Source organism: Tachysurus vachellii, chromosome 8 (assembly GCF_030014155.1).
Source record: "Tachysurus vachellii isolate PV-2020 chromosome 8, HZAU_Pvac_v1, whole genome shotgun sequence".
Taxonomy (NCBI): Eukaryota; Metazoa; Chordata; class Actinopteri; order Siluriformes; family Bagridae; genus Tachysurus; species Tachysurus vachellii.
Window position 1 is genome coordinate 5,584,106 of NC_083467.1, and position 25,917 is coordinate 5,610,022.

The window sequence follows — 25,917 nt, forward strand, 5'->3', positions numbered from 1 at the left end:
ATGCTTAAAGCTATCGTTGTTTAGGTAGCAACAAATAGGGGAAACCACACTGTTGTCAGTTACACAAAAAAGTTATTTAATCTCTGGTCTGAACTGAATCTCAGATTAAATATAATACAGTACAAGATGTATGCTAATATCTGGGTCCACCCTCTGAAGTGGCTGCCCAGTCTGTGCAAGCAAGTAGTCCACTCTGATAAATTCCTCTCTAGAAAACAAATTCAGATTACTAAACTAATTATGGTGGACTTTAAATGTTTTTATTCCACAATGAGTCTGAACTGTTGGGGAATTTCCTCCCTAACACCTTCAGACTGTTTGTGTTAAAATAGTGAACCACCGCCTCTGCATAGGTGAGGAGAGAGGATGGAAGCTGATTCCCAGTCCTGCTTCCACCTGCACAGGCATTCCAGGAGATACAGCTGAAAATTCAGGGAGTTTGAAGTGTTTCCTATTGAGAAATAAGGCCATAAATTGAAATTGAGACTGTAAGCAGGTACTGTATATTAAGTACAGAGTAAAACATATAAAAATGCATTCCTCTCTCCTCTCCCCTTGCCAACAGATAACAATCACTTTGCAGTGCCATTGGCATGGCCGAACAATACTCACACAAAGCATTATTAACTGTACATTCCATAGCATGTACATAATCACAATGCTACACAAAAGTAATGTGTCTGGTGTAAAAGCATCAAGCAACATGCTTCTAACTTTTTTGTTGAATCCATTAATAAAATGCTCCCAATCTTTGCGGTAATGTTGGTCTAAATATGATCCATGATGTCCTTCCCATAAACGCTCAACAGCCACTTGCTGGTAGGCGCCTCAGTGGGTACTGGTGGCTCCTGAACAGTAACGGAGTAACAGAGGTTAGAGTGATCAGTAAAGGCAGCGCACTCCTCCATGTAGTATGCCAAGTGGTTAAGCCAGTCCCTATGGTTCTCATTTAGTTGTTTGGCTAGTCTGGTGGGGCTATTTCCAAAGGTCCTCTCTCTCATGAGTTGCATGTCATTTGCATACCTTTCAAGCACAATTAAGATTGGCTAAATTACACTTTAGATTAGGTACAATTACTTATCTGGCTTCTATATAACAATAAACCATCTTTGCGGACCAACACGATTGGCAGAGAAAGATCCAAAGGTTACTTCTTTGCCGACAGTAAGAGTTTTAGTAGTTATGTTGAGGAACACAGCAATATGCCATGCCTAACCTGATGAAGTTGACTGTGACTAAATGGATTAACAAAGACGCATACAGAGAAAGACCCAAAATCCTAGTGATAATATCTGTTTGTTAACCAATGATGTGAGGGATAAGACAGTTAAATTCTGAGTGCTATGTTGCATCGTGTTAACAAACATCGTGTAAGCAAACCCCCAGTCTTCATACTGCAGCCAGAGCAAGAATCATGTAAGGGATGTTCATCTTTCTCCAGGAGTTCAACATCAGCAGGGGGACTGAAAACACTCCAAGACTTAACTGAAAGTGTTTGAATCTCCAACCCTCAATCTCTTTCTTTTCATTGGTGTCCTCAGAAGAATGCACTGGCCATTTAAACACTGAAGATCCCGTATAGTCCAGTGGGCATGTATCGTGACCCACACATATAGCTCAGGGGGCAACACTATCAACTGATACAGGTGAAGACAGCAGTTACCCGCATCATGAGTACCCTGATCAACATAAACGTAAAAAGGCACATATTTTTACTATGAGACATTGTGACATTTGTTCCAGGGCCACAAAGAAACTCATTGGCTAGCATATTGCTGGAGGACACCTGTCTAGGAGCGGTATGCTGACCTGTCCAGTCATGTAAACATTTCTTCTTAGACGACAAAAATACACGTGTTAAATTATGCACAAAGACGTGTAAATGGTAAAGGAGGCTAAATGTTTGAAATAAATCTTACTTACTTGTTCCTAAAGCATATCTTTCTGTCTCAACCATGCTATTGTTCTGGTATCATATGATTATTACCTACAAAATGGAAACAGTAGAGAAATATTAGAATGCTATAAGATAAATGTACTTTTTAAACAACATACTATGAAAAACAGCTAAAAGTATTAGTTTATCATTATCTGAGGGTCACTTCAGCCCCTATAAATCCTAGCACTAGCTGATAGCAGAATTAACTTAATATAACCTAGAAGCTTTAACGATGTAAACCCAAAGCAGTAGTACATGTTGATAATCAGGGACTAATTCTCTCCTTAATCTAGCTTTACCAGAGGTTAATCCTACATTTCACAATCAGGCAAAGAACAAGGAGTGAGATTAATTGTACAGAATGGAGTAAAAATAAGCTTTTTTTAAAAATTTATTTAAAGGACAACCGCAAAATTTCACTTGTGGATTAAAGAAATGGCGTGATTTGATTTAGAATTATAGAATTGTGTGTGGGTCACCTTTTATATGCCTATTCACCTAAACCATCCCATTTGTCTCCATTGTGATGTTTAATGTGAACAGCAGGGTGCTAACAGTAACTGAAGCTCTTCACCTTTATCAGCATGCTTTTATACAGTGCTCTGCTGCCACATGAGTGGATATTATATATTTGCATGAATGAGCAGATGTTTCTAATAAATTGGTCAGTGAGTGTACATTACAGTAGGTAGTTAATGGTTTTACAAATTTGTTAAGGGTGTATATGCAATGGAATGTGTCTGATGCTGCAAGGCTGAATTCGCTCCTTGAAAGCAAACACAGAGAGGATGAGGAGAAGCTTCTTCCGGCAGGCGAGCAGTTTGCTCAGGTGCTCAGCCCTAGCAGCTTTTAGAGCCTGTCTCTAAGTGGACATACTTTCCTTATACGCAATTCTAAAAACCTCTAATTTAGTTTTTCTCCACTTTTGCTTGAGGTTACGAGTTTCTCTTTTGAGGGTGTGAGTATGACTATTATACCACGGTGCAGGTGTTTTGTCTCTAACTTTCTTTAATGGATGGGGGCAACAGTGATGAAGGTGGAAATTTCAATGACCTTTTTCTCAGAAATATTTGTCTTTTCTTCTTGAAAATACAAGGGCAGTTTCTTCTGCCAGCATCAACTATACAAAATATTGTTGAAGAGATGGAGAGCATACATGAACTGGGACAGACATATAGTATACTTTGAATAAATTGAGTGCATTTCTGAAAAATGATTTCAAGTTAACAGATGAGCACATTGGTAGAATATGTGATGTTATGAAGGAATCTGACCTATTCAGCAGTACTCATGAAGGACCAATGAGAACCAATTTTTCAAGAACAGAGGCTTTTAAAAAAATGTTCAGATACACAGAACCTGTAAAGTTGTACTTAGGAATAGATGAAACAAGGTCACAGAGGTTTGCCTACTATGTTCCATTGAAAGACACTTTGAGATGTTTATTGGAGTCTGACTTATACAAATTCTATCAAGATTCTTTTGAGGTGGTGAACCCATTAGGTTCAGCAAAAAGCAAGCACAAAGTACTAGCTGTATATCTGTCTCTGGCTAATTTACCACCTCATATAAGATGAAGTACAGACTACATGTCACTTGTAATGCTGTGTTGAGAAAAAGACTTCAAACACTTTGGACATGACAAAGTTTTCTCAAGGCTAATTGCAGACTTAAAAGACCTGGAAGACAATGGAATAACTGTGGCAGAGGAAAACGTTAAAGGGACTGTTTTGTGCATTGCAGGGGACAATTTGGGGTCTCATACTGTAGTATTGGTGGATTGACAGAAAATGTTAGTGTTTCTGAATATTTCTGCAGGTTTTGTCGCATATCACATGGGATTTTCAAACACATCCAAATGCATGTGGGCCTCAGCGCACTCCTGAAAACTACAATTCTGCAGTAGACGTTTTACAGTCTAAGGGACAACAAAACATTGAAGGTATAACATCTGAGTCAATTTTTAATTCATTGAATTACTTCAATGTTTGCATGCCTGGCCTGCCACCTTGTTTAGACCATGAAATTTTTGAGGGTTTTCTTTCCTATGATTTAGCCCTTTTCCTGAAGTACTTAATCAAGAAGAAAAAGTGGTTCACATATTCAATTCTAAATTGCATTAAGCAATTTAAATACAGTGCATCTGATGCACTGAGTAAGCCATGTGCAGTGAGCTCCAATGGAGTAAAGCTTTCTGGTCATTCTATTCAGAAATGGAATTTTTTTAAGACTTCTTCCTGTGATCATGTTTGACAAGGTGAAAGAGCCCATGGATGATGTTTGGCAGTTGATTCTTCACCTAAAGGACATTGTGGAGATGATTTGTGCCCAGAAAATTTCATTGCCAGAATTTGCATACCTTGATGTTCTTATCCAAGAATCTCTTGCTTGTAGATTCTCTCTCTTTCCAGGATATAGACTAAAGCCTAAGCATCACTAATTGCGACACTACCCTGCACTGATTTTAAGGTTTGGTCCTTTGATCAGGTAGTGGATGATGCGCTTTGAGACTAAGCACAGTTACTTTAAAAGATGTGCTAGGAACTATAGAATTATAAAAACCTGTGCTTCACTCTCTCTGAAAGGCATCAAATGTACCAGGCCTATCTGTCAGAAGGGTCTATGTGTGGTCTAATTTTGAGGGTAAAAAACAGCACTGCATTTTACCCAGAGCTGTATGGTGGTTCTGTTAAAGATGCAGTGAGGCAGTTTGGATTTAAAGAGAACAATACCAAAGTCTCAGCAGAAGTAATGTACAGGGGTACGTTATACAAACAAGGCCGGTTCCTTGTAACACATAATATGGATTTAATAGAGTTTGGAGAACTTGCACTTATTCTAATAAAAGATGAAGATGTTCATTTTCTGCTGAGAAAGTTTGTAGCAGAGTTCATTCCTGAATACCATTTGCATGAATTGAAACATCAGACTGAAATAATCTTCTTCTTCTTCTTCTTTCGGCTTTTCCCTTCAGGGGTTGCCACAGCGAATCATCTCTCTCCACCTAACCCTATTTTCTGCATCCTCAACACTTGCACCCACTAGCTTCAAATCCTCATTAATTACATCCATATACCTCCTCTTTGGCCTTCCTCTTTGCCTCCTGCCTGGCAGCTCCATGTCCAACATTCTCCTACCAATATACTCACTCTCCCTCCTCTGAACATGTCCAAACCATCTTAATCTGTGGGCTGTCCCTCTGATGTACTCGTTCCTAATCCTGTCCAATCTTGTCACTCCCAAAGAGAACCTCAACATCTTCAGTTCGGCTACCTCAAGCTCTGACTCCTGTCTCTTCTTCAGTGACACTGTCTCTAAACCATACAGCATGGCCGGTCTCACCACTGTCCTGTACACCTTCCCCTTGATTCTTGCTGATATTTTCCTATCACACAGAACTCCTGACACCTTTCTCCACCCACTCCAACCTGCCTGCACTCGCTTCTTTACTTCTTTCCCACTCTCTCCATTACTCTGGATTGTTGACCCCAAGTACTTAAACTCCTGTACCTTCTTCACCTCTTCACCCTGTAACCTTACTGTTCCACTTCCCTCCCTTTCATTCACACACATGTACTCAGTCTTACTACGACTGACTTTCATTCCTCTTCTCTCCAGCGCAAACCTCCACCTCTCCAGGTTTTCCTCCACCTGCTCCCTGCTCTCACTACAGATCACAATGTCATCTGCAAACATCATCGTCCAAGGAGACTCCTGTCTGACCTCCTCTGACAACTGGTCCATCACTATAGCAAACAGGAAGGGGCTCAGAGCCGATCCCTGATGCAGTCCCACCTCCACTGTGAACTCCTCTGTCTGACCTACAGCACACCTCACCACTGTCCTGCTCCTCTCATACATGTCCTGCACCACTCTGACATACTTCTCTGCTACTCCTGACTTCCTCATACAGTACCACAGCTCTTCTCTTGGCACCCTGTCATACGCTTTCTCTAAGTCTACAAACACACAGTGCAACTCCCTCTGACCATCCCTATACTTCTCCATCAACATTCTCAGAGCAAAAATTGCATCTGTTGTGCTCTTTCTGGGCATGAAGCCATACTGCTGCTCACAAATTTCCACCACCTTCCTTAACCTAGCTTCCACTACTCTTTCCCACAACTTCATTGTATGGCTCATCAACTTTATCCCCCTATAGTTGCTGCAACTCTGCACGTCACCCTTATTCTTAAAGATGGGCACTAACACACTCCTTCTCTATTCCTCAGGCATCCTCTCACTTTCTAAAACCCTGTTGAACAAACTAGTTAAAAATTCCACTGCTGCCTCTCCTAGACACTTCCAGACCTCTACCGGGATGTCGTCAGGACCAACTGCCTTTCCACTTTTCATCCTCTTCAAAGCCTTCCTGACTTCCTGTTCCACAGAGTTCACCCCTTCTACTCTTTTTTCCCTCTGATTTTCCTCATTCATCAGCTCCTCAAAGTATTCCTTCCATCTCCTCTGTACACTCTCCTCACTTGTGAGCACCCTTCCATCTCTATCCTTAATAATTCTAACTTGCTGCACATCCTTCCCATCTCGATCCCTCTGTCTAGCTAACCTGTACAAGTTCTTCTCTCCTTCTCTAGTGTCTAACCTAGTGTACAACTCGTCATATGCCTTCTGCTTGGCCTTAGACACCTCCCTCTTCACTCTGCGCTGTAACTCCTTGTATTCCTGTCTATTCTCTTCAGTCCTGTCCATATCCCACTTCTTCTTGGCTAATCTCTTCCTCTGGATACTATCCTGAACTTCCTCATTCCACCACCAAGTCTCCTTATCTTCTTTCCTCCTTCCAGATGACACACCCAGCACCTTTCTCCCTGTCTCCCTGATCACTTCTGCTGTAGTTTCCCAGTCATCTGGCAGCACTACCTGACCACCCAGAGCCTGCCTCAACTTCTGTCTAAATTCCTCACAACATTCCTCCTTTTTCAGCTTCCACCACTTAGTTTTCTTCTCTATCTTTGACCTCTTCCTCTTACAGACCATCAGAGTCATCCTACACACCACCATCCTATGCTGTCTGGCTACACTCTCTCCCACTACCACTTTACAGTCACTAATCTCTTTCAGATTGCCTCTTCTACAAAGGATGTAGTCAACCTGTGTTCTCCTACCTCCACTCTTGTAAGTCACTCTATGTTCCTCCCTCTTCTGAAAATAAGTGTTAACCACAGCCATGTCCATCCTCTTAGCAAAGTCTACTACCATCTGTCCTTCAAGGTTCCTTTCCTTAACTCCAAACTTGCCCATCACCTCCTCATCACCTGTGTTCCCCTCACCAACATGTCCATTAAAATCCGCCCCTATCACCACTCTCTCACCCTTGGGAATACTCTCAATCACCTCATCGAATTCACACCAGAATCTCTCTTTCTCCTCTAACTCACAACCTACCTGCGGGGCATAACCACTAACAACATTCAACATCACCCCTTCAATCTCTAACTTCAGACTCATCACCCTGTCTGACACTCTCTTCACCTCCAGAACATTCCTCACAAACTCCTCCTTCAGGACCACACCTACCCCATTTCTCTTACTATCCACACCATAATAAAACAGCTTGAATCCTGCTCCTATACTATGAGCCTTGCTACCCTTCCACTTGGTCTCCTGTACACACAGTATATCCACCTTCCTTCTCTCCATCATATCAGCCAGCTCTCTACCTTTCCCTGTCATAGTACCAACATTCAGAGTTCCTATTCTCAGTCCTACACTCTTACCTTTCCTCTTCTCTCTCTGTCTGTGCACTCTCCTCCCTCCTCTACTTCTTCGACCAACAGTAGCCCAATTTCCACCGGCGCCCTGTAGGTCAACGGCGCCGATGGCGGTCGTTGTTAACCCGGGCCTCGACCGATCCGGTATGAAATTCTTACTGACAATTCGCATGGTTAGATTTGGCAATGTTTTATGCCGGATGCCCTTCCTGACGCAACCCTCTCTATTTATCCGGGCTTGGGACCGGCACAGAAGTCACTGGACTGTGACCCCCATGGCTAGATTCAGACTGAAATAATGCATTGTATGAAAATCAATGACCTGGCAGATTTCTATCCTTTAACATCATATTTGATGAATGAAAAAAGGGTAATTCCATTAAAGCACAGTGTGATGTCACTGAACATGATTGTTGATCTGTATTTTCTCATACCTCTGGTTTATTTATGTGAATTATTATTTTTTAATTGTTTTTCAGAAATGGGTGAATCAGAGCATCAGCAATGCCATTGATGCTGTATTACCTGACCTCCCAATCGCAACAAAAAAATCTCTCGAGGGCATCTTAAAGTCACTTGGAGTGGAGACCCCAAGAGATTTCAGATTTCTTGAGGAATCAGATCTGGCAGCTGTACTGAGGCCGATTCAAGCCAGGAAATTTATTTCTGTTCTAAAGGAGACCAGTAAGTCCATGTATTTGTTTCCGTTACAAAAACCTTAAAGGAATGGTTGACCCCAAAATGAAAATTCTGTCATTATTTACTCCAAACCTGTATACATTTCTCTGTTCTGCTAAACACAAAGGAAGATGGTTGGAAGAATGTCAGTAACCAAGCAGGGATGAGGTCTTTTTGGTTACTGTCATTCTTCCAACTATAAATGGTAGTAAATTATGACAGAATGTTCATTTTGGGGTAAACTCTGTCTTCAGTTGTCAGACATATTTATTACTTTTGTTTTTAAAAGTAACAATTACCTTTGTTATTTATTACTTTGTTATTTGTTCTATTTAATACACTTTATTTTCTGTTTATTATACAGTAACAGTAAAGCAAACAAATTATTGTGATTGTTAAAGTAACTGTAAAGACAATCTTGTCATTCTTAATTAGTGCCTGATTTGGAATAACAATAGGGAAATAACCCTGATGATATTTTTCATTTTGTTTGGGACTTTTTCTGTCCCAGAGTTCTTCATGCTCATCTCCCAACACCTCCCCTCCTAGTGTGAACTGGGTGGACAGCTTTGAAGTCCCATGGAATAAGTATCCTGGGGAAATAATGCAGGCACTTGTGAGACAGAAAAGACCGATTCCTCGGTTGCGTAGGGAAAGGTAAGGATTGTTGTTGCGGCAATGATGGAAGTTTGTACTTGTCGAAGTAGGATGAATTTAACGGAGGTCACCAAAAGGATGGATGCTAAATATCCAAAGTCTTTGCAGGATGTGATGAAGAGAGTGTGATTGGTCCTGGATACTACTCCTTGGTCAAACAATTTCAAGCCAGGGTCAAAAATGCAAGAAGGACCAGCACACCAAAAATAAAAAACTGCATTCATGATACAGAAGAATGTGACACTGTCGCGGTCAGCGCACCTCCCATGCCCACCGAACACCAACACAGAGAAGCATCTCCAGAATACTAGCTCTCCCAAACTACACCTCCCAGAATCCACCACTGACTCTGATTACTCCACCACCTGTTCCTCATCAGCCGCTTCCTATAAAGACTGAACTTGAACTTGATACCAGTGCGAAGTCTTGATCTGTTTCGACAATCATTCTGAGCAATTTTCTGGTTTTCTCTGTACTGGTTTCTGCTTCTGTGTTTTCGTTTATGATTGTTTGCTGCCTGCCCTGACCCTCTGCCTGTCTTACCGATTCCAATTTCTGCCTGCTCTCTGAGATTGTGTTTATTTGCCCTGACCTTGCCTGTACGACTACGAGTTTGTCTTTATTAAAAAAGCTGCAAATGGATCATCCGCCTTACGACTCTTCGTTACAGACACTGAGGAAGTCACACCTAAAAAAAGAGCTGCAGTTCAGGATACAAATGGCTGCATCAATTGGGAACTTCGATTTCTGCTCCTCAGTGAAACTGCCGAGAGTCAGCAGTTGAAAAAAGAGAAGAAGGAGTCTGTCACAAACAACTGACTGGAATGAAGAGGAAGTAAAGGTTCTCATGAAGTCTACATACTACAGTCAACGAAAGGTTTTCAACAAAGGAACAGACATGAAAATCCTCACTGATGACTGGCCATTTTTGTTTTAGGAAAGTGGAATGGAAGTGCACTTTAAAGACCTCACAGGGATACCACTTAGAGACCTTCCTGAACAGCATTGATGGAAAAGGAAACAGGCTGTTGAACTTCATGAGGAATGTTTGTGCAACCAAGAAGAAGCATGACAAATGGTTGCTCTGAGGATGTGAAAGAAATGATTCTTCTACTTCACTCTTATTTTGATGAGAAAAAGGCTGATGGCCTCACTGATGGCTGAAAACTCACGTTGGCTTAGTGGTTAGCACGCTTGCCTCACACCTCCAGGGTCGGGGTTCTGTGTGTGTGTGTGTGTGTGTGTGTGTGTGTGTGCCCGCCCCCTGTGATGGGTTGGCAATCCGTCCAGGGTGTATCCTGCCTTGATACCCGATGACGCCTGGGATAGGCACAGGCTCCCCGTGACCCGAGGTAGTTCGGATAAGCGGTAGGAAATGAGTGAGTGAGAGTCTTCACTGACTGATCTTATGCGCCACTGTACATTAATGTTTGTTTTAAATGTTGTTTTAAATGTCTGCCAGTCTTTATTAAAAAATCCATGGGACCACACTGATGTCCGAGTCTTTTAATAGATTCTGTTGGGTTTTGATTATTTGAATTAGTTTGTGTTCATTAATTAGAATGAAAGTACTTTTAATAGTTTTTTAAAGGTAAAATCTGAATATTTAGTAATGTAACTTCTATCTCTTCTAGCTCCCAGCTAGTGTGATTAAAGGATGCTTTGAATTCGCTGGTTATTTATAATACAAAATACTATAACAGCATTTACCTATTGAATGTTTTTCCTTATTTTAAATAATTTTCTGTCTGCTTTGTGAAATAATTATAGGTTGTAATTATTACAAAATAAACGTTTAAATTAAACAGTTTTGAGTTGTAAAAAAGATGGTTATAAACCGTAATTATTACAATGTAAACTCTGTAATTTGACAGGTATAAACTGCTTTTATAACAACAAATATTCATTCGACAGTTATAAACCGTAAAAATAAGAATTAAAGTCCGTAAAATGTACAGTACAAATGGGTGCAATCTTGTACAACCAATAACGTTCCTACTGGAATTTTGACGGTAAAGTACTGGCAACCACAGCTTCCGGTTTTTTACCGTAAAATGTATGGTTTATTTTTTACAGTTAATATTTCAGTGGCATTTCCAAAGCTATAAGGCGTTAAGTAGAGATGAGCCGGATACTCGGCTGAAACGAGAATCTGAAAATCATCATTGGGTAGCTGATTGTGTCAGCGTTCTGTGATAGGCTAGTCACAGTGCCCCTCCCCTACAGTGATAGGCTAGTCACAGCGCCCCTCCCCTACAGTGATAGGCTAGTCACAGCGCCCCTCCCCTACAGTGATAGGCTAGTCACAGTGCCCCTCCCCTACAGTGATAGGCTAGTCACAGTGCCCCTCCCCTACAGTGATAGGCTAGTCACAGCGCCCCTCCCCTACAGTGATAGGCTAGTCACAGCGCCCCTCCCCTACATACATACAGATGTATTGTGTTGCACTTGGGTTTGCGGGTCTTTTCCGTTAACGTTTAGGGTTTCTTCAGCTTTTTACTTCGGGTTGTAACGTTAATAATACGTACTTACTAACCAGTAGAGTTCTGGTAAACGTGGGTTCGTTCAGACGTGGTGCTTGCTTGGTAGAATGCGACTCGCATTGCGTCTCTGCCTGTCGGAGATTTTTTTTCTTTTTTAAACCTTCAGCTGTCTCTAACCAGGAACCAGACACTGAGTGTCTGACACGTTTTTGCTGTATTTCATAAAAACATAAAGGTAGTAAGCTAGTGTTATAAATATTACAAATTAATTATTAAGCCACACACACACACACACACACACACACACCTGGTGTGGAAATAAAAAAATCACACTGATCATAAAAAAATTAAAAGTTAAAAAAGAAAGTTATGTTGTTCATTACATTTTACTTCATAATTGCACTGCATTGCTTTGTTTTCATTGTTGCAAAACTTGTTCTGTAATATAGTTCGTTTGCTATCGTGATCAAAACCATTGATCTGAAGCTCAATCCTGATGCTGTCCTGTAAATATTTTTCTAATCAGCAATAAATATAACAATTTCTGATCAACCCATATCAATTGCATGCTTAAAATAACATACCGGTTAAATCCCCGCCCATTTCAAGACAAGCCCCGCCTGCTTCCGCCTACTCCGAGTACAGATACAGATACAGATAATTCATATGGTTAACAGATACAGATAATTCATATGGTTAACAGATACAGATACAGATAATGCTGTACTCGCTCATCCCTAATAATAACATTTTTACATGATTTATTCATGTAGATTCTGCCTAAAATACATGCAATATTGTAATACGTGTAATTTTGTTACCATTATTTGTTCAAGCATATAGCAAGTAAGCTTTTTTACAGTGCACTGTGGTTGTCTGACACAGGTAAAACTTTCTGCATGTTAAATTCAAAATTCTGGGTGATCAGTTCCTGTAGGTTGTCCTTAAGCTCATCGAAATATCTATTCAGCTGTTTTATTAGGCTCCAGTGATCGAACATGTAGTCAATATAAGCATCTGATGTTCCGACCATCTCTTCACCACAATATACTACAGTTTGTTTTCGAAGCTCATTGTCCTTAATTACCCAGGCATAACCTGCAACAACCTCCATCATATAGCTGCTTGGTTTGTAAAAAAGTTTGATGGTCGAATTTTTGTAGATCTTGTACAGCTTTAACAGCTCCTGTAAGTCGTACTGATAGCGATTCAACACGGTGATGATGGAAGCTACATGGACTTTGAGCTTTTCTTCGTCCTTTGTGGTGTTTTGCAGTTTCCGTCTCGCTGCATGGATAAGCATCTGCAGATGGAAAGCTGCACCATTGGTCCAGTGCTTCATGGAGCGTGAGCTCATTTTTTTATCGTGCAGCATGGAGTTTTTCAGACAGGTCAGTTGTTCACTCAGCTGTTTCTCCAGGCGGTTTGTCTCCTCTAACATCTCTGTCGGCTGGTGTAAATACATGGCTAGGCGTTTCAGGTACTCCTCCATGGAGTCTCTTACACCCGAAGCCTTCTCTTCAGCGAACACACGGCGCACTACATCAAATGTGCTGTCTTCTTTCTCCTGTTTATCTAAAGCCCGGATCGTGAACTCAAGCACTAAAGAGAGGACCAGTGCCCCTAAACCCACCGCGTTTGGTACCGCATCAAAAGCGGCTAAATCGCTGCCCAAACTGCCCAAGAAGTCAGGACTCCTTCTACCCATATCCATTAACGTCTGTTTAACGGAGTTATCTAGTTCAGCTGCTGAATTTAATCCGGAGTATTTCAACAAAGAGTCATCGATACCAATATTAGGCATGATGTCAGATGACTCAGCAACGCTCAACAGAAAACAGAAAAAAGGTTCATTTTTTCGATATATCTTATTACCCATAGTTTATACAGACTAGAAATATTCCACGAGCTCTATTGTGCAAGATCATCCGCTATTTAGACTCTTTAATGTTAACGTTTTATTTATCTTACGTTAAAGGTAGTGATGTTACCAGTGACACCGAAGCTCCGAGGCGTGTCAAAAAAATGAACCGATTTTCATTGAAGCTTTGTATCGAAGTTTGATTCGTTCTGGCAAAATCACGTGACCAATGACGTCCGAAGCTTCACTACTTCGTTATCTGATTCATTCATTCATCATCTACCGCTTATCCGAACTATCTCGGGTCACGGGGAGCCTGTGCCTATCTCAGGCTTCATCGGGCATCAAGGCAGGATACACCCTGGACGGAGTGCCAACCCATCACAGGGCACACACACACTCTCATTCACTCACACACTACGGACAATTTTCCAGAGATGCCAATCAACCTACCATGCATGTCTTTGTACCGGGGGAGGAAACCGAGTACCCGGTCCCCTTGTGTTGTATTGGAGTATTGCGTTACACGGAATCTATTACTGTGTAGCAAGTTTAGGAGAGCTTATTGTTGCGAGTTGTCAATGGAGCCTGTTACAAAAAGATCGCGTTCTGAAATGTGGGAACACTTTCACTTGATTTCGCCCAATGAGGTGGATATATATGGTTTTGTTGTGAAGCCTATATTTATAACTTAAATTTCACTCATCATTGGGCAATTATACGATTCAATGTAACATTTCATGTCGTATATTTTGTCATATATATATATATATATATATATATATACATATATATATGTGTGTGTGTATGTATGTATATATATATATATATATATATATATATATATATATATATATATATATATATATATATATTTATATATATATATATAGGATAGTAGTAATAAGTATAAAAAAATATAGGAATGCAAGAAAAGCTTTTTGTGCACCGCTTAATACCATGATCTTTTTTTAAATGGTTCACACTATATACTTTTGAGACAAGGTCTATCCTTAATCTGTTTTTAGGTCCAATGTTCTTCCCAGCAGCTGGCCTATCATAATAATAATAATACATCATCCATGTTGAGGCATTTTTGTGCAAAGCATGACAGTGCCAGATCCTCTGTCCAAGATGTTGCCAACAGCCAAGGTTAAAGCCTACTTTTAATTTTATTCAATTGTTTCAGTTTTAATTATTAGAATAATTAAGTGGTTTAAAAGTGCTGCTGGTTTTTTATTATTATCAAAATAGGAATACAGTCTCTCTCTCTCTCTCTCTCTCTCTCTCTCTCCCTCTCTCTCCCTCTCTCTTAATTTAAATTTAAGTGTGCTTTATTGGCATGACAAAAACTGTACATTTGTATTACCAAAGCATTGTATTACCAAAGAATTGATTCAATTATGCGGTTTTGATTGAGACGCCTTCATTTGAATCTAAACAACAGCAGTGATCAGACGTTAAGAGATCAGATTTTAAAGGATAAGTTGAGGAGCACATTAAGAGGTGAGGCTTAATTTATGCATTTATTCTCATTTCTTCAATAAGCTCTTTCAGGAAAGTCACATTATTTTCACGCTATGGAGCATAATTTTACACTGATATTATAGGGAGCACCAAACCATATGTAAAATTGTTTGTTTCTATGTTCATTCTAAATTCTATATTGAAATTGAACAAATGGTTTAAATTCTAATATCTAAATCATTTTAATTATTAGATTATTTGAATCTGAACAGTGATCAGGCGACATTTTGACAGGGTGGATGAACAGTGACCACGTTAAGAGGCAGGCCTAAGCCTTACTAATGTAAACATTTATTATTATTTATTAAATTAGCTCTATTCGGATACATGCTTAGTGTTCACTCTATTAAGTTGAATCGGCTGGTTTAAAATAAAGGATTCCAATTTTGTAATGTGTTTTGTTGTGAAAGTAGAGACGATAGTCTGATTTTGAGCGTTGCTTAGTCTAGTATTTGGGTGAAAAGGAGTACGACCTCATCCAGGAGTACAATGTAAGTGTCTAAATATATTTAAGATATTTATGGTTTTCAGAAAACTGCATTTGACAATTTTTTATTTACAAAAACAGAAATACAGCTTAAACCCTGCTTTGTTGAATGCACTTAATTCCTCAAGTAAACTCGGTTTGTTTACATGAGAAATGTAGTGCATTCAGACATTATGAATAATTCACACTGTATTAGTGTGAACTAGTGTCAACAATGTAAATAAAATAAATAGAACATTTCTGAAAACATCCTGTCAGTCATTAGTCAAACTGTACTTGGGTTTATTAGTGTTGGGCTGCACAGTCCACTGAAACATTATATTTTGGGGAGTTAGTGTTTACACAGTAATAAACCTAGAAATGGTTTACTTCCTTATCTTATATCTCTTATCTATAAACAAACTCTTATAATAACTAATAACTAAGTTTTATTAAAACTATCTCTTATAATAAACAAATATTTTACATTTTCAGCCTTACACAAATGTACTTTATAATGGCAGGCCATAATTAAATATTTCATGTTTATTTTACAGTGTGGGAATGCGCAGCATTCTGTAAGAGAGATGAGCAGGAGAACATCAGCATTATCACTGATTATCATTATCGAGTACTGGTTTAGGAAATTTGGCTGGAGCCTGTGCGATGCTTCTTGGACTCATGTATGCACTAAACCTCACCCACCCCAAACTGAAGCCTTTCAGAAGCTTCTTCTTGGAACTGCATGCAAGCAGGTATACAAGTTTTCACCTAAACAACAATCACTCAAATACGAACGTATGTGTAAGAATTTGAGAGACAAATCTCAGTTCTGTCAGGTTTTTAGTCCAGAATGTGACTATTTCCACAAAAAACTTTGTGTATGCAGAGAGTATGCACAAAAAGTATGCACAAAATGATAAAGCTTTTTTCCAATGACATGGATAAATTCAAGCAGTGTTTTACATATAGAGGTTTTTTTCAGATCTTAAAACTGCTGTAAATGTTATATATGTTGTTTTACAAATTGTGTTTACCATTTTGTTGTCAATGGAACATGGAATAAAGCATGTTTAACAACAAATTTGCGTTATGTATTTATTTCATTATACATTCTTTTTTAAGTTTTAGAATTAAGTCATTTCATTAATACACGAGTAAATTGTGGTTGATTTGCTTAAACCAATAAAACACATACCACTAATAATACTAAAATCATCCTGTTTCAGGATAAATAATATTATAATAATAATAATAATAATAATAATAATAATAATAATAATAATAATAATAATAATAATAATAATAAGCTTCTCTTATTTTTCTATTCAAGCTTTCTAAAATGCCTTAAAATGTTTTCATACTGGTGTCTTCCTGGATTAATCATAACAAACCCATGAGTGATGAGAGAAAGTCAGGATTAACTGACATTGAAGAACAACAGTGACTTCACTGGGTTTCTACCTGTGCTAGATTCAATCATAATGATGTTTCTGCAGTAAAGGAGAATTAATCAAAACAATTCTATAATAAAGCTGAAACAATTTCCTACATACTACAGTATATGAAGAATTCTTGTGCTCCTTCCACAGGCCTCATAACAAACATCATTAGCAATAATCTGGTACATGTGGAGAGCTGCTGTCTTGTCTGACTGCCATCAACCTTACTGCTTGTCCTGTCTAAAATAAACAATATCTGAAATATATATGAAAAACGAATAAACATGTTACAATATAAAGAATGGTTTACTTATTTCATGGCATGGGTAACCTTTATTTTATTTAAGATTTCACTTATTTATTTATATTTTAAAATAATTCTCTTAGACAGATTCCCAAACTAGACATTGTGTCCCCATGTAGCGCTGCTTGATTTGTAAATATTAATAAGAGAAAGTCACCATTTCAAATATTGTTTCATCCAATCAATTTACAAATTAATATAAATATTGAAGATGGATTTTGTGTACTAATATTTTTAAATATTACCGGTAATCACATTCAGTGAAGATTTATTTAAATTAATAAATCAATGTTCAGCATGTTACTATTTACTTAGATTTCATATGAAATGCTACATAAAAATGTTTCCCTCTATTCTTTCAATACAATCATTTCAGTACATCACATTTCACAATGGCCTTCATGGCTAATTACAATAAATAAACTGTTGACTAGAAATGAACTCATTATTATGATCACAAATATTACAATCAATATTTATAAATGCTAACAATTAAGACAGTGTTCTGACAATTAAAACAGATAAAACAGGACAACGTTTTCATAAAATGGTATGAAAGCTCTTCTTACTACCTCAGTCTAACGAATCTGCTCTCCTTGACAATGTCTTCAGATCAGACATAGAGTTATTTACTCTAACACTGGTGATCTTTCAAACAACAAACTGAAAGACACAACCCACCCTGCACACCATTTATTTGACCTTCTACCATCTGGCAGATGCTTCAGGTCCATCACATCACGCACAAACAGACTCAGGAACAGTTTCTACACCAGAAGCCCAACCTCAATATTTATTCATTTCAACCACAAATCTGTACAGAAGACACTGAATGTGCAATACCTCAATATTAGTTCAACTTAACTTTTATTGTTACTTTACTGTAAACTTTACTGTTCACATGTGCAATATGTTAAGTGCAACATCTCATCAGTTTACTATCTCAACTAAACAGTATTTTATACTATTTATAATAGAATATTTGAATGGATCCACCTGTGCTAAGGAAGCTCCTCCACAATAACCTAGATTAAAATGAGTGACAGAAGGAGCATCCAAACACAAACAAAACCAGAACTCAGTTTTGCAAAAGGAATTTCTCACAGAGTTTGTAAGTTTGTGGTAAAGCCAAACTTTAATCTGTTTTTTTAAGTAAGTTGTAGATACCTTCCAGGTTATTTGTACAGATTAAGTAATAAAAAATGGACTATTGCTCCTTTAAGTCGGTGTTGTGTATGTGTTCCAATGTAAATGATGACTGTAACAGATCATAACACGTCTCTGTAAAACTCCTCCTATTAAGGAAGTATTGAGTCTGAGACGACTGCAGTCCTTCATAAACAGCCTGCAGTCCTTCATAAACAGCCTGCAGTCTTCTGCTCTGGTGAGTTTAGGTTTGTTTTCAGTTTATTGAGAAATCTGAGTCTCATTTTCAGCACTGTGAAAGAAAGTGATTATTAACTGGACCTACAAAGTCGTCTGTTTAACTGAAAAAAACCCCTGAAATTAGAGTGTTGTTACTTTTACCAAACTGAAAGTGAAACTCTGAGCATTCGGACTGGAGAGAACAACAACTGCAGTAAAATAAAATGGCTTCTAAGTTTTCAGAGGAGGATTTCTCCTGTCCTGTGTGCTGTGAAATCTTCAAGGATCCTGTTCTTCTGCGCTGCAGTCACAGTGTGTGTAAAGTGTGTTTGCAGCAGTTCTGGGAGACCAAAGGATCCAGAGAATGTCCTCTTTGTAGGACAAAGTCATCTATAAAAGATCCTCCCAAAAATCTGGCCTTAAAGAACCTGTGTGAGACTTTCTTACAGGAGAGAAGTCAGAGATCTTCATCAGGGTCTGAAACAGTCTGCAGTCTGCACAGTGAGAAACTCAAACTCTTCTGTCTGGATGATCAACAGCCGGTGTGTGTGGTGTGTCATACTTCAAGAAAACACACCAACCACAAATTCTGCCCCATTGATGAGGCAGTAACAGACTGTAAGGTAAATAAAATCTGAGGTCATGTGACACTTTAGAAACATGGTGTAATAAAACTTTAGCTTCTCATAATTTTTTTTTGGTCTTGGTGAATTTTAAAAGTTCATCTGAATGCTTAAACATATTTATTGAAAGAAAATAGAACAAATCTGTCATAAAAAAAATCAAGTTAAAAAAATATGTTTGAAATTCTACAGTTAAATCCACTTAATAAACAGTGATCTGAGTTAACGATGTGTACAATAAGAGCTGAAACACAGTCTCCATGCAGTGTGTTAATTTATTTCAGGAGAAGCTCAAAACTGCACTGAAGCCCCTACAGGAGAAACTGATGATCTTTACAGACTGTAAACTAAACTCGAGTCAGACCGCGGAACATATAAAGGTTACAATCAATAACATGGATTTGATAGAATTATATTCTCTATCATTGTAAAATCAGTTATATTTCATTTAATTTCCTCTTCACTGCAGATTCAGGCCCAACACACAGAGCGTCAGATTAAGGAACAGTTTGAGAAACTTCACCAGTTTCTACGAGATGAAGAGGCAGTCAGGATCGCTGCACTGAGAGAGGAAGAGGAGCAGAAGAGTCAAATGATGAAGGAGAAGATTGAGAATCTGAGCAGAGACATATCATCTCTTTCAGACACAATCAGAGCCATAGAAGAGGAGATGAGAGCTGAAGACATTCTGTTCTTACAAGTAAGGATCATTTAGTCACTATTTATACTGTGAGAAAGTAAAAACTTCTTTCCATCATCAGAAACGTCACATTTCAGTGGTGTAAAAATGTAAATCATATCCACTGATATGTGCTTTGTTGTTTTCCAGAACTACAAGGCCACAGTGGAGATGAGGTGAGTGATGTGGTTCCTGTCTCTCTGCTTCTCTGTGTTTCTGAATCCAAAGCCACAGCAACACTGACTCCTGAATGTTTTTGCAGAGCCCAGTGCACACTGCAGCATCCAGAGGAGCTTTCAGGAGCACTGATCCATGTGGCAAAACATCTGGCCAACCTGAAGTTCAGAGTCTGGGAGAAGATGCAGGACACTGTCCAATACAGTAAGAGTCTTTCTTTCTTTCTTTCTTTCTTTCTTTCTTTCTTTCTTTCTTTCTTTCTTTCTTTCTGATAAGAAGTGTGTGCACATATAAAACATGAATATTTTTTCTGTTCTTTTTACCAACCATTTTTCTGAGTTTGCTTAGTAAAACAAAACTGATAATAATAATAATAATAATAATAATAATAATAATAATAATAATAATAATAACAATAATTATTATTATTGTTATTGTTGTTATTATTATTATTATTATTATTATTATTATTATTATTATTATTATTATTATGTTAATTTTGTACTCATGTAACATAAGAGAACTCTTATTTTGAAAGGTTTCTTTTAGGTGTCAGACATTTTAGAGTTATTATAGAAACTTAATTATTATAACGATTGGTTACATTTCTAATTTAAGCAGTTTATTGCAGCTATTATTGCTTTGCATATTCATTAATAAACTGCATTTATATTTGTTTATTAATGAATTTTGTAATGTTAGCTAGTTCCATGTTAATGTAATGTTATCCTAGTGTGTGTGTGTGTTTTCAGCACCTGTAACTCTGGACCCCAACACTGTTCATCCTAAACTCATTGTATCTGATGATCTGACCAGTGTGAGACTCAGTGATGAGAGACAGAAACTTCCTGATAATCCAGAGAGATTTGATAAATATTACTGTATCCTGGGCTCTGAGGGCTTTAACTCAGGGACACACTGCTGGGATGTTGATTTTGGAGACTGTACAAGTGTGGGTGTGATGACAGAATCTGCTCAGAGGAAGGGGGCGATAATCTCCAGAAGTGGAATCTGGTATGTGGGGTATTATAAAGGTAAATATGGAGCACGTTCTACACCACAGAAGCCCACTCTCCTCTCAGTAGAACAGAAACTCCAGAGGATCAGAGTGAAACTGGACTGGGACAGAGGAAAGCTGTCATTCTCTGACCCTCTTACTAACACACACATACACACTTTCACACACATATTTACTGATAAATTACTGCCATTTCTACGTGTTTCATCTAAAGAATCTCCTCTAAAAATCCTCCCTCTTCAAAGCACTGTAAGAGTGAATCAGATCAGTTAGAGCCAGGGGCTTTTTTTGTCTGTGATCTCAGCCACCCTAAAATTAAAAGTGTAATTTTTACTTTCATAAATAAACAATAAAAATTACGTTAAAATGTCAGGACATGTCGTCGATTGGAAAGAAAATTATTTATCAGTTTGATCCAAGAGCGATTTTTTTTTACTTTGCTTTTACGCGCGTGCATTGTAGTCTTTCAAAAGTGCGTCATCAGCTGTCTGCTGTATTTGAACGGACAAGCACCGGCACGCACAGCGTGCACGTTAGTCAGAGCACTTATCTATAACGTTAATCGGCGGAAAGCCACAAAGACGGCAACCAAAAGCAGTGAAATTTCACTATTCTTATTACCAGAGGTGATAGCACAAACAAAATATTAATGCAAACAATCCATTCAATAATAAATAAAAATAACATTTATTGATTTGTTCTTTGTCTTGTGAATATTTTTTATTAATGACTGCATTCATTGGACACACTGTTCGTAGAGAATGCACACATACATGAACTGATTTGATTCAAGACTGTCATCATTACATCATGCATAAGATTTTGGTGTCCACTTTTGCCATTTTGAATAATACCATAACTTTTGGCTTACTATGTAGATATATATTATATAATATAAAACTCTTCTTGTTTTAAATTCTCACTGAGGGCTAAAACCCCTAAAGATGAAATCCTAGAACTGCAACTGGTTAGAGCTCATTGTTTTATTCCAGTTTATTAATGAAATATAAGATTCAGATTCTTTGTGAAAGTTTGTTAAAAGTTGAAATCACTGAACAGTTCATTGTGAAAAGTTTATTAGTCTTGTGGCATTTGTAAATAACCGTAAGTATATTTTGTTACAGGAAAGGCGATTGTCTTTTATTTTGAAATTTTTGTATTGCAATGTTTGACTTCTGGTCTTAAGCTAACTCCTTTTTTTTTGTGTTTAAGATGCGCACGCCTTGGCTAGTGCAGTTTCATAGATATCTATACATAGATGTCGCCTTGGGCTCCTAAAAATGCGTCAAAACCGCCGCCATCTTTGTACAGTGCTCTTGTACTTCAAATGAATGGACGATGCCGGACTTCTGTGCTGCGTTTGGGTGTTCAAACGAAAGAAATCTAAAAACCAGACAGCAAGGGATTACATTTCACAGGTGAGAATGTATTTTATGATATTGAATGTTAGGAAATTATATTTCTTGTTCCGTTGGTTTGTTTTAGTCCTTGGTTAACGACCACAGCTAATCCATGCTAGTTACCCATTAGTTTTTGACAGTTAGGAAAACCAACAATGTTTGTCGATTCCGAAGCTCTTAATAAGGACATTATAAATTGACCCATGCTTTTTTTGCTTAAAGGTGAAAACCCAACTTTATGTATGTTTTTTAAGATTCCTTTATCTGTGAAACATATTTTATTAGTTTGTCCTGGACTTAACACAAGCAGAATGCTCTTTTATCAAGTTACTTCACTTAAGGACATATTTAATGAGATTATGCCTGAAAAGGGTTTGGATCTGCATGCACCTTGGGACTGAGAGTAACGTAATTTCAATTCTCTGTATGTACTGTATGTGGAAGATTGATAATAAAGAAAACTTGAACTTGATTTTTTTTTTATCTTATTTTAATTTAAAAAAAATGTATAATATGACCTGCTGTTTATATTTGTTTTGTTTTTATTGTATTTATATGATATTTGTGTTTTTGTAATTGAATTTTTGCCATGATTATCTGATTGTCTGAATCTGTTTGTAGATTCCCAAATGATAAACAGAGACGTCAGTCATGGACAAGTTGCAGGGATACTAAACACTTTTTTTTTTTAAATGGTTAACTCAGCTGACAGTCCTGGAAGGATGTCACCAGTTAGGTTGGCAGTTCAGCCTCAAAGTCAAACTTTGTTTATGTAACTTTATTACATACTTATTTAATGTTGCAAAAGTATTGTGGGAAAAGAATAAATAAAAGATTGAACAATCTTTAGCACCTCAACTATCTAACTTTCACATTATGTTCCTCTCAAATTTGTGATTTGCTTCCACCTTCAGATTGCTTTGTGTATCATATTTAATAAACCAATACAATTTAAATGTTTAAATTAACATGTATAGTCACACCATTGGTAAGGTAAGGAGTGATTGTTCATTTAAAGTTTACTCAAATGGAAGAATGTAACTAATAAACTTACACCTACTAGCACTATGCATTATATTGTGAAAAAGTAGATTATCTTAATATCAAAACCAAAATTTTCTCTGGACTTAATGATAAATACATGTCTGACCATTGGAACGAACCAAAAAAAACTAGAAAATCGCATTCATGACGATTTATGTTGATTTTATTTCTTTGCCTACATTGACTCTGATGAATAAACAGGAGGGGGTCCCCTGTACCAAGATGGCGGCTCAATTGACGCATTTGTTCCAATGTACTGCCGTATACAAGGCAACATCTAGTGTAGATATCTAAGGTGCAGTTTATAGTATAGCTTGGTATACCAAATACGGCAATAACTTCGACCCGAAGCCGTGGTTAATGTCTAATTCGCACTTGCCGCCCCTCAGGGGTTTTTTACAGCTGGTCACTTCATGCGTTTTCTGTGATCAGATAGCTATCCGATCGTAAAAAGACCAGGTGTAAATGCCCTCCGATCGCTCAAACCACTTCAGAAGGTGGTCTGGGACGCATTTCAGATGAAACTGGACAGGTGTAAATGAATGTGGTTGTTCAAGCCACATATGTCAGCGCTATACTTCTCCCAAACGGAAGTACGTCACTCGCAGGTGACTCGCGAGTCGTGCATCGGGCCAGAAACAAATATGTTTTCCCATCAGTACTGGCTCCGATCTTTCACTCAGGTGTCTCATTGGGTCTTAAAATGCACTGCTGCCGCCAGCGAAAATGCACCAAACAGTAAATGCTGTTTTTTGTAGCAACCGCATACACCAAGGCGTGTTCCATTTCAAATTACCCCGGAAATGAGGTAAAATATATTTGCATATTGGGCAGGAGTAGAAAGATCAGATTGATATCTGATTCGCCAAGACGCATTTGTGTGGCCTAATGTAAATGGAACAGTTTTAAAAAATCAGATAGCTATCGGATCAGAGAAAACACGTGAAGTGACCAGGTGTAAAAAGGCCCTCAGAAGAGGCAAAAGATGTTAAATAAGTTGAGATATGAGCATTTTGTCTGTTAATGTGTTCGTTTTGCACAAATGTAAGACAGCAGATTGTGAACAATGTTAGCTGATCAGTTTCATGTTTTGTTTACATCTGAGCTCTTATGTTGGTGATATGGTGAATGGATTAATGTTCATAAAGGATTAAACTTCATAAAATCATCAGTAAAAGTCTCACCCTTGTTCGGGTTGCATGCTACAGCGCTATTACTGTTACGGTTCAGCCCGGACATTTGGCCATGTGCTTCTGTTTATGTTCTGTATCACGTGTCTGCCCCGCCCTTGTTTACTCCTCCCTGTCTCTACACACCTGTTCCCTATATGTTCATTGTCTTGTCTATTTAACCGTGCCGCGTTGCAGATGGCAGGGCGGAATCATCGTCATGTACCTCGTCCTCTATCCTGTTGTCGTCGTCATTGTTCCTGTTCTGTGTATTTTAGTTATTAAACATATTTATTTGAAGCTATCCTGTATTTGGGTCTGTCTTCCTCTCCTGGTGTGACAATTTCGACTCAGTTTGTTACACCAGGGTTCCCACGCGTCCTGGAAAACCTGGAAATCCTGGAAAATTAATGACTAATGTTCCAGTCCTGGAAAACACATGGAAAGTGAGAGAAAACATAAATTGTCCTGGAAAAAATCTTGTTGTCCTGGAAAATTATTATTTTTAAATGTTCTTGATAATTTAAAGAACAGTTTACAACTGGTCGAAACAATTAACGTTAGTAACAGAAAGCGCTCTGTTCAGGGACGCTAAGTTTTTGTGATGCTGTTTAATCTCGCTGGATGACGCTGTTTTGTGTTGGCGGTTTCAGGTGCTAGGAATGGTTTAAGTGCTTGAATGTTTTCAGCAAATGGTGACGGGTAAGTAGGTTATATTAACCTTGTTAATCTGAATATCATGTGCAAGGGGAATGCACAGCAAACTAAAGCATGCATGACGGCATTGGCCTGAGAAAGGAAAGGGTATTAATATGTGCGGTCTTTTTATTTTAGAAATGTTGAAATTTCATTCACATGACAAATTGTCTTTAAAAGTATAGTTAAGTAATAGCCATAAAGTGTACGCTGTTTTTAAGACTTCTGGAGAGAAGGACATATTACTTTAGGCCGTGAATCTGTGAGCCTTGTCTTTTTTTGCTAAATTTGAAATGTCCTGGAAAATCCTGGAAAATGATCTCTGAAAAAGAGTGGGAACCCTGTACACAAATACACAAAATAATGACTTGTTTAAAATGAAGAGTTAGTAAATCAAAATAAAGTGATATTAATTTACAATAACTACTACAAAAATTAAATAAAATCATTAAATGTCATTAAATGTAGAACATGATATCTGAAATAGATTATTTAAATTTATTGATGTATTTGTAATAACCTAAGACTTTAAAAGCTTGTGTCTTTACACAATAAAGTATATTACTTTAATAAAAAGTATTATACTTTGTACTTGTTAGTGCTATGTTGTTAATGTTGGGTGAAATGTTTAGCTGGCTGTGTGTGTTGTGTTAAACT

At 38.0% G+C, this 25,917-nt stretch overlaps 1 protein-coding gene across 3 annotated transcripts; it reads left to right on the forward strand.

Moving 5' to 3' along the window:
* The first annotated feature begins 18,406 nt into the window (after positions 1–18,406).
* LOC132849909 (E3 ubiquitin-protein ligase TRIM35-like) lies at positions 18,407–24,868 on the forward strand. 3 transcript variants are annotated; one of them, XM_060875928.1, is made up of 8 exons: positions 18,407–19,077; positions 19,362–19,457; positions 19,547–19,777; positions 19,907–19,932; positions 20,019–20,137; positions 20,686–20,967; positions 22,164–22,369; positions 22,973–24,868. In XM_060875928.1, exons 1-7 carry the CDS (start codon positions 18,679–18,681, stop codon positions 22,193–22,195), a joined length of 1,185 nt encoding a protein of 394 aa, XP_060731911.1. In that variant the 5' UTR covers positions 18,407–18,678; the 3' UTR covers positions 22,196–22,369; positions 22,973–24,868. The 3 variants fall into 3 exon arrangements, with proteins under 3 accessions (XP_060731911.1, XP_060731909.1, XP_060731910.1); XM_060875926.1 differs by having other exon boundaries at positions 20,686–22,369; XM_060875927.1 differs by lacking the exon at positions 22,973–24,868 and having other exon boundaries at positions 20,686–22,823.
* The last annotated feature ends 1,049 nt before the right edge of the window (positions 24,869–25,917 follow it).

Coding starts and splice junctions, on each gene's coding strand:
- LOC132849909 (XM_060875926.1), top strand. CDS start 18,679: ATGGCTTCTAAGTTTTCAGAGGAGGATTTCTCCTGTCCTGTGTGCTGT. Junction 19,458..19,546: donor AGACCGCGGAACATATAAAG/GTTACAATCAAT, acceptor TCTTCACTGCAG/ATTCAGGCCCAACACACAGA. Junction 20,138..20,685: donor GCAGGACACTGTCCAATACA/GTAAGAGTCTTT, acceptor GTGTGTTTTCAG/CACCTGTAACTCTGGACCCC.